Source organism: Mustelus asterias, chromosome 29, assembly GCF_964213995.1.
Source record: "Mustelus asterias chromosome 29, sMusAst1.hap1.1, whole genome shotgun sequence".
NCBI lineage: Eukaryota > Metazoa > Chordata > Chondrichthyes > Carcharhiniformes > Triakidae > Mustelus > Mustelus asterias.
In genome coordinates this window covers 18,563,979-18,579,090 of record NC_135829.1, presented here as the reverse complement: position 1 = coordinate 18,579,090, position 15,112 = coordinate 18,563,979, and the positions used below count along the sequence as shown (strand labels likewise).

Sequence of the window (15,112 nt, the reverse complement as noted above, 5' to 3'; positions counted from 1 at the left end):
GGAGGGAAGGAGTGCGTGCAGGAGAGGCCCTAATAATACCACAGCATAATATAATAATCGCCAGGGCGTCGAGGGGATCGGGAGAGGGGTGTCTGGGTTGACGGAAAGTTATATTATTGAGTGTGGGGGGGTGACCGGAGGCGGTTGCCAGGAGCAACGCGCGGACCAGGCGCCATTTTGTTGCCTCAAGGAGTGGAGGGCGATGGAGAGAGATTTTAACCCGGGCGCCGAGGGCGAGGCCGGCGGCCCCTGCAGCCGCTTCCATGTGAGGCTGGTGGACGAGCCGCCCGAGTACGCGCCGTCCCCGTTCGCGGGCGGCGAGGACGGCGTGAGCCGCGGGCTCCAGCACTTCGAGTTCACCTTGCAGAACCGGGGCGACTCCCTCCGGGCGGACGGCCTCTTCCAGCCGGGCGACACCCTCAGCAACTCCTACCTGAAGACCTTTGGGCACAACACCGTGGACAGGGTGCCCAGGATCGACTTCTACCGCAACACTGCCAGCTTCAGCGGCGTCAAGATCAATAGACCCTCCCTGGCGGATCTTCATGAAGACTTAAAGAGGGTGAGGGCGAGTTTCCCCCACTGGAAACGTTAGTCTTTGCACCAGGAACAGTGGGGTTTTGCCTCTAAAGGACCCGCCATCATTAAAAAGATGATATTTAAAGTTGATTTATTAGTGTTGCAAGTATTAACTCTGCAATGAAAGTGCAGTGAAAATCTTAGTCGCCACACTCTGGTGCCTGTTTGGGTACACTGAGGGGAGAATTTAGCATGGTCAATGCACCTAACCAGCACATCTTTTGGGTGGCACAGTGGTTAGCACTACTGCCTCACAGCACCAGGGCCTGGGTTCGATTCCTGGCATTGAGACTGTGGAGTCTGCACGTCCTCCCTGTGTCTGTGTGGGTTTGCTCTGGTTTCCTCCACAGACCAAAAGACTGAAGATCTCCCCTAACCAGAATGTCTTTTGGACTGTGGGAGGAAGCCGGAGCACCTGGAGGAAACCCATGCAGACGTAGGGAGAAGGTGCAGACTTTGTGTAGTGACCCAAGCTGGCAATTGAACCCTGGCACTGAGAGGCAGCAGTATTAACCACTGTGGCACCTAGCCTCAACCTGCCTTCCTGATTCTAATTCTGGCTTTGTGGACTCTGTCTTCTAAGCTTTGTGTGTTAACATCTCACTCCAGAGAAGCACAAAATCAAGGCTGACACCTTTAGTGTATGCTGAGGGTGTGCTGCACTGCTGTTGTTGCTTTGTGGGCAAGTTTGTTGTTGCATTTTTCTTTAAGGTAAAGTGCATTGGGATATCCTCATGGTAAAAGATAGTACCTGTATAAAAATGCAAGTTTTCTTTCCCCTAAAGGAGGCCTGGGTACTGTAATTTCTGTCCCAGCTCTGATTGGAAATGTGTAACAATTTAGGATTACCATTACAGCAGTGCTGCCCCCTCATGCATGTACCATGCAAAAAGGGGCACGTCCTGGAACAACTGATAAGCATGGTGAAGATTGGCTCTTCACCTATTCTGAAAGATGCTCTAAGTGTCGGCAATTCATTATCTATTAGTAGTATCCTCTGGGAGAGGAATCTTTTCTGATGCCCTTCTCTCCACTGCTAGAATGAAATCCAATAAGCACATTGTAGCAGTGCACAGCTGTTGATTCTTTTTCTTGAGGTTTGGCCACTGAATCGTTTGCCATATGGATCTTCTTTCTTATCTCACCCACCACACACACTCTCACACCCCGTGTCCCATTGTTATAAATTAAACTCCTTTACACGTCATCCTTCCTGTAACATCTCATTGTAGTAGCAGTAGCGAGAATGATGCCAGAAAGGGGAATCTGTTACATCTTCAATAGGGCATCCGAACTGCACAAAGGTCATTGAAGCCATTCAGAGCATGCACTATAGATTCATCACACTACCAAGGATGAAAGATTACAAGAAATGAGAGATACTGGGACTGTTTCCACTGGAGCAGAGAAGATTGAGGACATTTATTAAAGATTTTTTTAAATTATGGAGGCATTTACACAACTTGACAGTGCACTCGATTAAGCATACTGTACACATTTACGGTTGCTTTAACAGAAGTAGATGTTGAATATATAACACTGTTTTTAAAAAAAATGAAATTTTCCACATAACCGTGATGGGCAACCCATAATCATTTGGGGCACAAAACATGTTGGCCAGAGTTAGTTCTAATGTCGTATATTTTAGGAAAATGTGTTCAGGAACAGGAGTGTAGTTATTTGTGATCAGTGCTGGTTCTGCATGGCTTTTTTGGGGTACTGGTATGCCAGCTGTAGGTGTTTTATAATCCCCTAATTCTTTTTCTGCAACTGCTTAATTGCAGTTCGTAGCAATTACGTGTGATCTTTCAATTGATATGGCACCAAACAATCCAAATTCTGGAATTGATAGTCTTGTCTTTCTAAAACTTACATTTCTGCCTGGCAAAAGTATGTCTTTTCGCCTCTTTTTTGATTTATTATTGTCCCATATATTAGTATACAGTGAAAAGTATTGTTTCTTGTAATACAGATGAAGCATAATGTACACAGAAAGGAGGAGGGTCGGAATGTAGTGTTACAGTCATAGCTAGGGTGTAGAGAAAGATCAGCTTAATATAAGAATTCCATGGAGATTTCATCGTCACCTTTAAAATGTCTCCTGGATGGTTTTTGAGCACTTTCCATTTCCATGATTATTTATTGGCAACCAAACCACAGTTTTAACATTATTTGATTAATGACAGTTTCCTGTTCCTTTTTTTTAAAAAAAAGTTGCCTCCCTAAATGGTTGAGTTTAATCAATGATCACTGGGGAATTCAACCCAGTTAGTCTGCTTTTTATAGAATCCCTACAATGTGGGAAGCCATTCAGCCCATTGAGTCTGCACTGCCTCTTCTGAATGAGCATCCCACCTCCTGCCCCATCCCGTAACCTCGCACATTCACCATGGCTAATCCACCCAACCTACACATCTTTAGACATTAACATCGCCAACCCACCTAACCTACATGTCTTTGGACTGTGGAAGGAAACCCATGCAGACACTGGGAGAAGGTGCAAACTCCACACAAACAGTCACCCAACGCCAGAATCGAATCTGGGTCCCTGGTGCGTGAGACAACAGTGCTAAACATCACCCTGCTGCCCTTCCAAGCTCTAGGATTCTGTCGGGACACTTGCAATTTTAAGTCTATTCACTGGAATTAATGATGAGGGAAGGACCTCACGGAAAACTGGCATTGCGTGAATGTCAATGTTTTCAGCGTTATTTTAAGTTCGTGGGTGGAGTTGAATTAAGATAATCCAGTTCTTTCCCCAGATGCTGTGAGTATTTTTTGTTGTTTTAAATATTTGATTTGATTTATTATTGTCATGCATTAACATAGTGAAAAGTATTGTTTCTTGCGCGCCATACAGACAAAGCATACCGTTCATAGAGAAGGAAATGAGCAAGTGTTCAGTGGTATAGTTTATTACAATGGGTCTGGTGTAACTAATATTTTTGAAATGATGAATGAAGCAGTGGATGTTCTATTTGTTCTTGTTAACAGATAAGGTTACATTTTGAGTGCAGGTTGCCCTCTGGAAGCTGTCTATACATTGAGCCAGAGAAAAGTGTCTGAAATGTGCTTAAATTATATAAATGTTAATTCAAAGTGTAACAGATGTGAAGAACCTCTTCACATGGAGAGCAACTAATACTTCCAGGTGTAATTTTTATTTGGAATATGCCAAGTATTAGCTGATTCTTGATTTGAGGAATCCCAACTGAGGATGACAACAGCAAACGTATAGTACCATCAATGCAATAAGATGTTACAGGGAGTACGACTAAACAAAATTTAACACCAAGGAGATCAAAGAGGTAGATTTTAAGGAGCATCTTGAAGAAAATGAAGAGGAGTGAAAGGATTTAGAACCCAGCAGCTAAAAATGTGGCTGTCAGCAGTGGAGCGATTGAAATGGGGAATATACCAGCAACCCCAAATTAGTTGGGCTGAAAGATATTGAGGTGGGTGTGATGGACTTGAAAAGAAATATGAGAATTTTAATCTTGAGCTGCTGCTTAACAGAGAGCCATGTATTTCAGCAATCTCAGAAATGTTGGATGAACAGGACTTTGCTGCCCATACCTTGGCTAAGTGTTTGGATATCCGAGGATGGAAGATGGGGAGTTGGCTAGGCATGTGTGGATGTAGTCAAGTCTAGATGCAACAAAAGGCATGGATGAGGGTTTCAGCAGCAGGTGATATAGGAGATGGATGGAGCCAGATTTTGTTGTAGTGGTTGAAATAGGTGGTCTTGGTGACGGTGGATTTGTGGTTGGAAACTTATCTCTATGTTCATAAGAACATAAGAAATGTTAAATATGATATCAAGATTGCGAACTGTCTGATTCATCCTTGGACAGATGCCCAGGAGATGGATAGAATTGGTAGCAAGGGAACAGAGTCTCTGTGGGAAATTAAGTCAACCCCTTTGTTACTGGCAATATATGCCCCCCCCCCCCCCCCCCCCCCCCAACTCCAAAGATGTGTGGGTTATTGGCCATGCTAAATTGTCCCTTAGTGTCAGGGGACTTGCTAGGGTAAATGGATGGCGTTATGGGGATAGAGCTTGGGTGGGATTGTGGTTGGTGCAGTCTCGATGGGCTGAATGGCCTCCTTCAGCACTGTAGGGATTCTCTAAACCTTTTAAATTGATGTAATACAATATGTCTCATGGATAAGTACTCCTTCAACAGTGAATCAACGTTTCCTTTCTAATCTTCTCATGGGATAAAATATTTAGTTGGATATTAATTTTATTTTAGGACATCGTATCTGTTCCTGGCACCATGGATGGTGTTGCTAATGGCGATGGTTCACATGAAGGAGGAAGAAAACCTGCAGAGAATAAGGATGAATTAGTGAGATTTGGATGGATCAAGGGTGTGCTGGTAAGGAAATACTACTGGATCTGAAACATGCTTATTTGTATCAATGTTAAAGTAAAGAGGAGTTGTACCATATGCAAAATAATTTGAAGTTCTTTTAAAATAAATGTGGGAATAGCTAAATAGGATAGCTCTATTTGGTGTTTTTAATTAATTTTAAAGCACACACTAAAGTGAAGGTTGTGTATTCGTATCTTTGGAAAAATGGTACAATTGTATTATGTTAACATCTGATTGATCCGCTTACAAAACAGTGGTGACGTTAGATGTGATTCTGCAATTGGACAACATTTGCTGAACAATCCTGTTATACCAACAGCCAATATGAGATTGTCAGTCAGGCTGTCTGTGTGGTGCATTTGTGTGAACTGGAAGCTACATATATTAATACACGGGGTCATGTTCTTTGCAGACAGAGCCTGTACACACACTGCACCTGTAAGTGGTAGCCATTCTTTGATTCATTCCTCAGGGCAATGCCTTGACCAATCAGTCAAGCTGTCTGGTTTAAAATTTCAAACTATGCTTGGCAGTTAGCTGTCAGTCAACATTAACTGGTGCATCTGCCATGGCAATACCTCTGCCAATCAGAGATCACTTGCCAAACAATCAGCATTCTTGCCTCAAATAGTATCAAGTTGCTGATTTCCCTGACATTGGTATTCTTGCGTTTGTCCTGATAGAATGCAAGATGAAAAGCTTGGACAAATTATCTTTAATCAGCGATTCTCAAGTTCTGTAGTACCAAACTACAATCTGAGTTTAGTCCATTACCATATACTGGAACATAAGAACTAGGAGTCGGCCATCTGGCTGCTCAAGCCTGCTCCGCCATTCAATACGATCATGGCTAATCTTTTCGTGGACTCAGCTCCACTTACCCGCCCGCTCACCATAACCCTTAATTCCTTTACTGTTCAAAAATTTATCTATCCTTGTTTTAAAAACATTCAATGAGGTAGCCTCAACTGCTTCACTGGGCAGGGAATTCCACAGATTTTTATGTTTCTATAAGATCTCCCCTCAATCTTCTGAATTCCAGAGTATAGCCTCAGTCTCTCCTCATAAGCCAACCCTCTCAACTCTGGAATCAACCTCGTGCATCTCCTCTGCACCTTCTCCAGTGCCAGTATATCCTTTCAAGTAAGGAGACCAAAATTGTACACAGTACTCCAGGTGTGACCTCACCAGCACCTTATACAGCTGCAACATAACCTTGCTGTTTTTAAACTCCATCCCTCTAGCAATGAAGGACAAAATTCCATTTGCTGCCTTAATTACCTACTGCACCTGCAAACCAACTCCTTGGGATTCTTGCACAAGGACACCCAGGTCCCTTTGCACAGCAGCATGCTGCAATTTTTTACTATTTAAATAATAGTCCACTTTGCTATTATTCCTACCAAAATGGATGACCTCACATTTACCAACATTGTACTCCATCTGCCAGACCCTCGCCCACTCACTTAGACTATCTATATCCCTTTGCAGACTTTCAGCGTCCTCTGTACACTTTGTTCTGCCACTCATCTTTGTGTCATCTGAGAATTTTGACACACTACACTTGGTCCCCAACTCCAAATCATCTATGTAAATCGTAAACAATTGCAGTCCCAACACTGATCCCTGAGACGCACCACTAGTCACTGATAGCCAACCAGAAAAACACCCATTTACCCCCAGTCTTTGTTTTCTGTTAGTTAACCAATCCTCTATCCATGTTAATATATTACCCGTAACGCCATGCACCTTTATCTTATGCAGCTGTCTTTGGTGCAGCACCTTGTCAAATACCTTCTGAAAATCCAGATACACCACATTCACAGATTCCCCATTGTCCACTGCGCATGTAATGTTCTCAAAGAATTCCACCAAATTAGTCAAACATGACCTGCCCTTCATGAACCCATGCTTGCCAATAGGACAGATGTCTCGCTATTTCTTTCTTGATGATAGATTCAAGCATTTTCCCTACTACAGAAGTTAAGTTAACCGGCCTATAGTTACCCGCATTTTATGTACCTCCTTTTTTAAACAGTGGCGTCACATTTGTTTTTTCCAATCTGCGGGAACCACCCCAGAATCCAGCGAATTTTGGTAAATTACCTCTAGTGCATTTGCTGTTTCCCCCACCATCTCTTTTAATACCCTGGGATGCATTCCATCAGGGCCAGAAGACTTGACTACCTTTAGCCCCATTAGCTTGTCCAACACTATTTCTTTTGTGATAGTTTCTAGGTCCTCACCTGCCATAGCCTTCCTGTCATCAATTTTTGGCATGTTATTTGTGTCTTCCACTGAAGACCAACACAAAATACCTGTTCAATGCCTCAGCCATTTTCTCATTTCCAGTTATTACATCCCCCTTCTTATCCTCTAAAGGACCAATGTTTACTTTAGCCACTCTTTCATTTTATGTATTTGTAGAAACATTTGCTATCTGTTTTTATATCCTGAACTTGTTTACACTCATAATCCATCTTACTTTTCTTTATAGCTTTTTTTTCGTGGCTTTCTGTTGACCTTTAAAGATTTCCCAATCCTCTTGTTTCCCACTAATCTTTGCCACTTTGTATGCCTTTTCTTTCAATTTGATCCCCTCCTTTATTTCCTTAGATATCCATGGCTGATTATCTCTCTTTCTACAGTCCTTCCTTATCACTGGTATATACTTTTGCTGAGCACTGTGAAAAATCGCTTTGAAAGTCCTCCACTGTTCCTCAATTATCCCACCATAAAGGTTTTGCTCCCAGTCTACCTTAGCCAATGCCTTTTACCTTCTCATGCTCCATCTGTATTTTAAATTGAACCATACTGTGATTGCTTCTTCCGGGAGGATTCCTAACTGTAAGATCATTAATTTTTTCTGTCTCATTACACAGGACCAGATCTAGGATAGCTTGCTCCCTCATAGGTTCCATTACATATTGTCCAAGGAAGCTATCGCAGATACATTCTATGGACTCCTCCTCAAGGCTGCCTTGATCGACTTGGTTTGACCAATTGATATGTAGATTAAAATCCCCCATGATAATTGCTGTACAATTTTTACATGCATCAGTTATTTCTTTGTTTATTTCTCGCCCCACCATGATGTTGTTATTTGGTGGCCTATAGACTACGCCCATCAGTGACTTTTTCTTCTTACTATTTCTAATTTCCAGAAACCCAGTAATGCTTCCCAATATGCACTTGCGTTCCATATAGAAACAGAGCTGCTGTTGGCCTTGGCCCGCCAGAGCTCCATTCTTTCCTGTGAACTAAGGTTCAGTCCTGAGCCTGAATTTACATTGGTGTTTTATGTTGCTAAACTGAAATTGTTTTGTATTTAATTCATAGGATCTGGGCTTCACTGGCTAGGCCAGCATTTATTGTCATAGAATCCCTACAGTGCAGAAGGAGGCTATTTGACCCATTGAGCCTGCACTGTCAGCAATCCCAGCCAGGCCCTATCCTTGTAGCCTTGCGTATTTACTCTGCTAATTTCCCCTGGCACCAAGGGGCAATTTAGCATAGCCAATAAAGCCAAGGAAAACCAAGCAGACATGGGGAGAATGTGCAAACTCCACACAGTGACCCGAGACTGAATTGAACCTGGGTCCTTGGTATTGAGGCAGCAGTGCTAACAACTGTGCCACTGTGCTGCCCTTAATTACCCTTGAGAATGTGGTGGTGAGCTGCTACCTTGAACCACTAGGTTTGCCTACAGTGCTGTTAGGGACGGATTTCCAGGATTTTGACCCAGTGACAGCGAAGGAACGGCAATATATTTCTTGGGATGGTGGGTGGCTTGGAGGGGCACTTCTAGGTGGTAACATAGAAACTAGAAGCAGGAGCAGGCCATTTGGTCTTTTGAGCTTGCTCCGCCATTCATTTTGATCATGGCTGATCTTCAAATTCAATATCCTGATTTTCTCTTGATGCTGCACTCAGTCAAATCCCATCTTTGATGTCAAGGGCAGTCACTCTCAAAAACATGCATTGCAAATTTGCCTTTAGTGATCAGGTTAAGTACCCACATTTTTCAGCTTAATGGCCAATTACTTGGCCACCTTGGCACTGTGTGCTTCTGTGGAATTTCTTTCAAAATCTGTTCTTTACCCATGGCAGTTTTTCATGTGCCATTGTAGAAACTTGATTGAAGGTTAAAGAAACTGGAAATCTTGAAGTTTAATTAAGGAAAAAGATTACTTGCTCATTTGTATTTTAAATAGTTTATTATTAATGCAGCTTTAAATGCAAGCAGAGGTCCAAAATAGCCCCTAGCTATGGGAAGGGGTATGATTTACAAAATAACTTTCTGATACTGTTGGCAGGCAGGCAATGTCTGTTTCAAAAGTGCTACGTCCTACGTTTTTCTTTCAATATTTGTATTTGGGAACCCTTATTGAGCTTCGAAGTTAATTGAATATTTTCTATTCTAGGTACGATGTATGTTGAATATATGGGGTGTGATGCTTTTCATTCGACTTTCATGGATTGTTGGTCAAGCTGGAATAGGTATGCTTGCATAATTTTTAATAATCGGTGCTGTAAAATTTAAGTAACAAAAGGGGCTTTCTGTAGTGTAATCAACAACTTGTAAAGCGCCTTTAATGCAATTAAAGATCTAAGGAGCTTCATAAGTTCATTAAAACGAAACATGACATTGAGCCACGCAAGGAGCTATCCGGTCAGATGATTTGGTCAAGAAAATAGGCCGGAATTTTCCAGCTGTTCACGCCCCGCTGCTGCTGAAAATGAGGATGTAGATTTTGGCACCCAGCCAAATCCCTGTTCTCTGCAGTGGGACCAGAGAATTGGTGGCCATACTTGTTTTTATAATTAAAGTAGGGAAGTGAGGCAGATAGGTATTAGGGGGTGGAATTCCAGAGCTTTTGGTCCATGCCAACTGCAGACACAGCCACCAATGAAGGAATGATTTAAAATCAAGAATGCTCAAGGGCAGAATTGTATATATGCAGATAGCTCACAGTTGTGGAACTGGAGGACACTATAGAGAAGGAGTGGTGCAGCCATGTAGTGGTTTGAAAACAAATGACGAGAATTTTAAAATCAAGATGTTGTTTCACTGGGAGCCAGTGTAAGTTTGCCTTTACAGAGGTGAAGGGTGAACAGGATTGGTGTGTTAAGACACAGGCAGCAACATTTTGGATGACCTAAATTAGAGGGTAGAATGTGGGAGACCAGCCAAGAGTGCTTTGGAATATTCAAGCCTGGAGGTAATGAGCAGAAGATGAGCTAAGGCGATTGGTGTTCCAGAGGTGCAGATAGGCGGTCTTAGTGATGGGAGGGATATGTGGTCAGAAGCTCATCTCTGGGCTGAGGTTGTGAACAGACTGATATAATCTCAAATTGTTCCCAGTAAAAAAAGATGGAGTTGGTAGCTAGGAATGGAGTTTGGAACAGAGTTTGGCTTTGATCTTTCCAATATTTAATTAGTGGAAATTTCTGTTCACCCAGTCCTGGTTGTCAGATGAACAGAGTCGAGAGAATGATGGTGGTGAAGTAGAGCTGAGTGTCAGCAGCTTGCATGTGGAAACTAAAGCTGTGCTTTTGGGTGATGTTGTTGAGGGATATCGTATAGATGAACATTGGGTGGAGGTCCAAAGACTAAAGAAAAGCTATGCGATATTCTTTGATAAGAATGAAACCAGGTGAGAGCAGCCCCACCAAGCTAGATGACAGTGGAGAGGATGGTCAAAGATGGCAGATAGGCCAAAAAGGATAAGGAGAGATGATTCATCTGTCACAGTTGTAACTTTGATAAAAGTCGTGGTGTTGGTGGTAGAGTGGGGGAGACGGGTGTGACTGGAAGGATTCAGACATGGAGGTACAGTAAAGCTGGGAACGGAGGCGACACCGCATCATAGACTTTGGAGGAGAAAGGGAGGTTAGAGATGGGGAAGCAGTTTGCATGTATGGGATTCTTTGAGGAGAGGGACTCTCTCTGAAGAGAGAAAACACTCAAAAACATGAGGATAGTTGGGTGGTCAGCAGTCCAAAGGAAATGGGTTTGAGGGAGTAAGGTGGGCCTGATGGACAAGGTGAGCCCAGAGAGGGCCTGAGGGAGTGAAACTAGGGAAAGATGCCAGTCCAGAGGATGCGGGGGGAGCTTTTGATGAAGATTGGCCTGGTTGGTGACTAGAAGAGAGGGATGCAGCTGATGAGATGGTCTTGACCTTGGTAACAAATGTTCATGAGCTTCTTGCACTTATTTTTAGTGGCGACATGAGAGAGGGATTTAAGAAGATGGTTTGCAGTGCTGGGAAGGAGCCGAGAGCAGTCTTCACAGTCCAGGATGGTCCTGGATCATTGAGCACTTTTAGCAGCCAAGAGCAGGACCCAATAATGCTTTATATGGCCCAGTGAAATCTGACTGAAGGTGATGGAATCAGTTGTCTGTCATACCCTTTCAAGTCTGTGTCGTTTGGACTCAAGGGAGTGGCACTAAGGGGAATGGCCAGAGTGAGAGGGTAATGGTTTTACAGGGGACCAGAGAATCAGCTGTGGAGGTGAGGGTGCAGGCGAGCAAATCAGTAGCTGCAGAAATGTTGTGATGAACAGAGGACCAAAGGTTGGTTAGTTGGGATTTTGAAAGTGTGGTTATCAATGAGCTGGGGGATAATATTTTTTCCTCCAGAGATGGAGGGAGGGTTGGGTGTGAAAGGAGATTTGGGTGAAGTGATGCAAGGAATGACCAGAGATGACTGTACCTGTGAGTGATGGTATGGCTCTAGCATTGTGAGATGACAGTCAGTGAGTTGAGAAGTTTACATGGAGGGAAGATTTGCACAGGATAAGAAGGCATTGAACTCAGGAAAGAGCACAATGAATGAGTTGACAGAGATTAAATTACAGACGATGAGAAGCCAGTCGAGGCAGAGGGAAGAAAGCAGTGGAGACGTCTGGAAATTTTTATTGCACTCGGTGAGTGCTGTAGAGAATTTTGCATGGGGGAAGAGGGTGATATCTGCCACCTCTGCTAATGTGTGTTTTCCTATTGGAAAACTACATCAAGTAAGTGTTTACAGCAGAAACTCATTGCTGAGCGTGACCTTCAAGCCCAGTTGGTGAAGGGAATTTTGTTGTAAAGAGTGTGATATGTTAATGTGTGAGAGGCTGCCTTAGTAAAATGCCATTTGAATTCATTGTTGGAGCTCTGTCCTGATGAAAACAGGAATTTTTTTGTGTCCAGTAAACCCTTTTTACGTTCAAAGTGTCCTAATCTCTGTTGTAGAAATTGGGATAACTGTTATTTTCTTCATTGAGTTGAGTTGGACAGCACGGTGGCACAGTGGTTAGCACTGCTGCCTCATAGTGCCAGGGACCCGGGTTCAATTCCGGCTTCGGGTCACTGTCTGAAGTTTGCACATTCTCCGTGTCTGTGTGGGTTTCTTCCCGTTTTCTCCCACAGTCCAAAGATGTGTGGATTAGGTTGATTGGCAATGCTAAATTAACCCTAGTGTCAGGGGATTAGCAGGGTAAATATGTGGGGTTATGGGAATAGAGCCTAGGTTGGTGTAGATTCGATAGGCCGAATGGCCTCCTTCTGCACTGTAGGGATTCTGAGTAGAAAATATGTTAACAGCAATAAAAGTTCGATGTGGTATTAATAATGGTCACACAAGTTTAAATTAAACGGCACCATTGCTCTGAATAGAGCATGTTAAACTGTTAATCAAGAAATATAATCTGACTAAAACACTTGAATTTTGCTTCTAATTTTGTTTTTTCCTGGTGAAAAGCTTCCATGTTAGTTTTAAAAAGCAATTTTCTTCAATAATTATCTTTAGTCTTTCTATTTGCCTTGCATTATTGAATTTGCTCATTTAAAATGTAAATCAGTTTGAAGGACAGAGTAGCACTTACTGCTTTTTAAGTCAAACCTCACTTTTGTAGTAAGTGCATATAGATATTGTGGGAAGAATGTAGGCAATGGAAACATTGCACTTATTTATTCTGGAGTTGCCCTGTTTCTGCCAAAATGTCATTTATGTTTTCTGTGGAGCATGTCTTTTGTGCCTTGTTGCTGATCTGTTTTAAATGTTAAAACATTTAGTTGCATGCTTTGTCTTTGTCATTAGGCTTCCATGCCCCATTAATTGTCAAATATAACTGTCTTCAGGGTTATTTTGCTCACCTTTCTGTTAGCTTCAGGCGTGTAAATGGGAGTTGCTCATTTTCTTGGCACAGTCGATAATTTTTTGACTCTACATTGTTGGTCTAATTGTTTTGTTTGCTACTTATAGAAACACGTGGACGTTAAGTATCATATAAAATAAACATCCAGTCTTTTTTCTGGCTGGAAATTATTCCACTTTTGCCACTGTAATAGTTGTGGACAACATACTTAATGTTGCTTTTGTTTGCTGATAGTCAAAACTTCTGAAAATATACTTAACTTTTCAATGAGATGCAATTTTATTGTATTCTCGCTTTACAACAGTTTACATGTAAATATTTTAGTAAAAAGATTTAATTGCAAACTTTGCGCATGGTGGTTGTGAAAAATTCCTGTTCAGAGACCAGTTTGTTAATGCTTTTCCATTTTTCCATCATTGTCATCGGTGTAAAGTATTCTACCTCTTCAGCATTCCTCACTTAACTCCATGAAAACGCTCAATTCCATTCAGGTAGAAAGATGGGACAGGCTAATCTAGGTTACTGATTTCAGTGGTTTTTTTTCCGTACACTCATTTCAATATGGAAAGTGAATGGGCAGCATGCTGCAATGGAAAATGATTGCCATTTCAAAAATCCATTCTGTAGCCTTACTCTTTCCTTGTGGCATTGGTCTGCATTCTTTGAATCGTTCACCGTCTTGGTGTTGTAAGTAGAGAAAAATGTATTCTGAGTGATGGCATGTGGAAGGTTCTGTGCAAGTATGGGCAGCACGGTAGCACAGTGGTTAGCACTGCTGCTTCACAGCTCCAGGGACCTGGGTTTGAATCCCGGCTCAGGTCACTGTCTGTGTGGAGTTTGCATATTCTCCCTGTGTCTGTGTGGGTTTCCTCCGGGTGCTCCAGTTTCCTCCCACAGTCCAAAGATGTGCAGGCTAGGTTGATTGGCCATTCTAAATTGCCCCTTAGTGTCCCGGGATGCATAGATTAGAGGGGTTAGTAGGTAAATATGTAGGGATATGTGGATAGGGCCTGGATGGGATTGTGGTTGGTGCAGACTTGATGGGCCGAATGGCCTCTTTCTGCACTGTAGGATTCTATGATTCTATGGCTGCCCCAAAACGAACAGTGTCACTTGTTTCAAGATGGCATGATGCAACATGGTACATCATGTCTTTCCTGTCTCCAGTAGTATCAGCAAGGCAGTGTATTGGTTCCAAATCTGTTTACATATACTTCTTGGCCATGCTCCAGTATTAACTCAGGATCATGATACAGGAGTTCACATTCAATTCAGGACAGGCGACAACCTCTTCAACTTGCAAAGACTTGAAGGTTGCGGGTTCAAGTCCCACTCCATGGGTTCCGAACAAATGTCAAGGCTGATGTTCCACAGCGGAGTGCAGTGCCCCTCAGTACTATCAGAGGTCCTATATTTGACTAGAGGTTGGAGACTCTTGGAATTTGCTATTCTATAAGCTATATGTTCCCTGCACTAGCCACAATCTGCAGAGATTTTGCTTGATCATCTCCATAGTGCAGAAGAAAAGGATGTAGAGCAGGAGAGCCAGCTATGAGAACAGAGTCTAAATAAGAGCCCAGAATGTCTAATAAATAAAGGTTTACACATGAATAAAATCAGCTCCTGTCTATTTTTTCCTATCTCTCTTCCCACCATTCATCCTCGCTTTCAAGTCCCTCGCTTTCAATAATGTTTGCCAAGGCCTATAAGGCAGAATTGTAAATGTTACACTCCTGTTTGAAAAACGGTGTAAAGCTAAACCCCAAAACTACAGGCCAATCAACTTGCCTTTGGTGGTGGGGAAACTTCCAGAAGTCAATATCAATCTGTACACATGATATGGTGGTGCAAAGTGTTCTGTGAGGAGTGATCTATATTTTGTCCATTACCCTGTCACTTGAGAGACCACCTTTTAATTCTTGCCTTGCCTGTGCTTGCACATTTCTCCATCTAATGGCTCCACACCCCTCTCTGCTCTTGCCCGTTTCTCCAGCCTGCAGCCACTTGCT

General features: G+C 42.7%; 1 protein-coding gene across 2 annotated transcripts in view; it reads left to right on the top strand.

The window, feature by feature from the left end:
* The first annotated feature begins 202 nt into the window (after positions 1 to 202).
* The window catches only part of slc12a1 (solute carrier family 12 member 1), an 86,655-nt gene continuing 71,745 nt past the window's right edge, over positions 203 to 15,112 (top strand). For both annotated transcript variants that reach the window (XM_078200151.1, XM_078200150.1), the window contains exons 1-3: positions 203 to 562; positions 4,836 to 4,961; positions 9,383 to 9,458. In XM_078200151.1, the coding sequence (XP_078056277.1) occupies positions 203 to 562; positions 4,836 to 4,961; positions 9,383 to 9,458 (562 nt within the window). The remainder of the gene's footprint in view (positions 563 to 4,835; positions 4,962 to 9,382; positions 9,459 to 15,112) is intronic.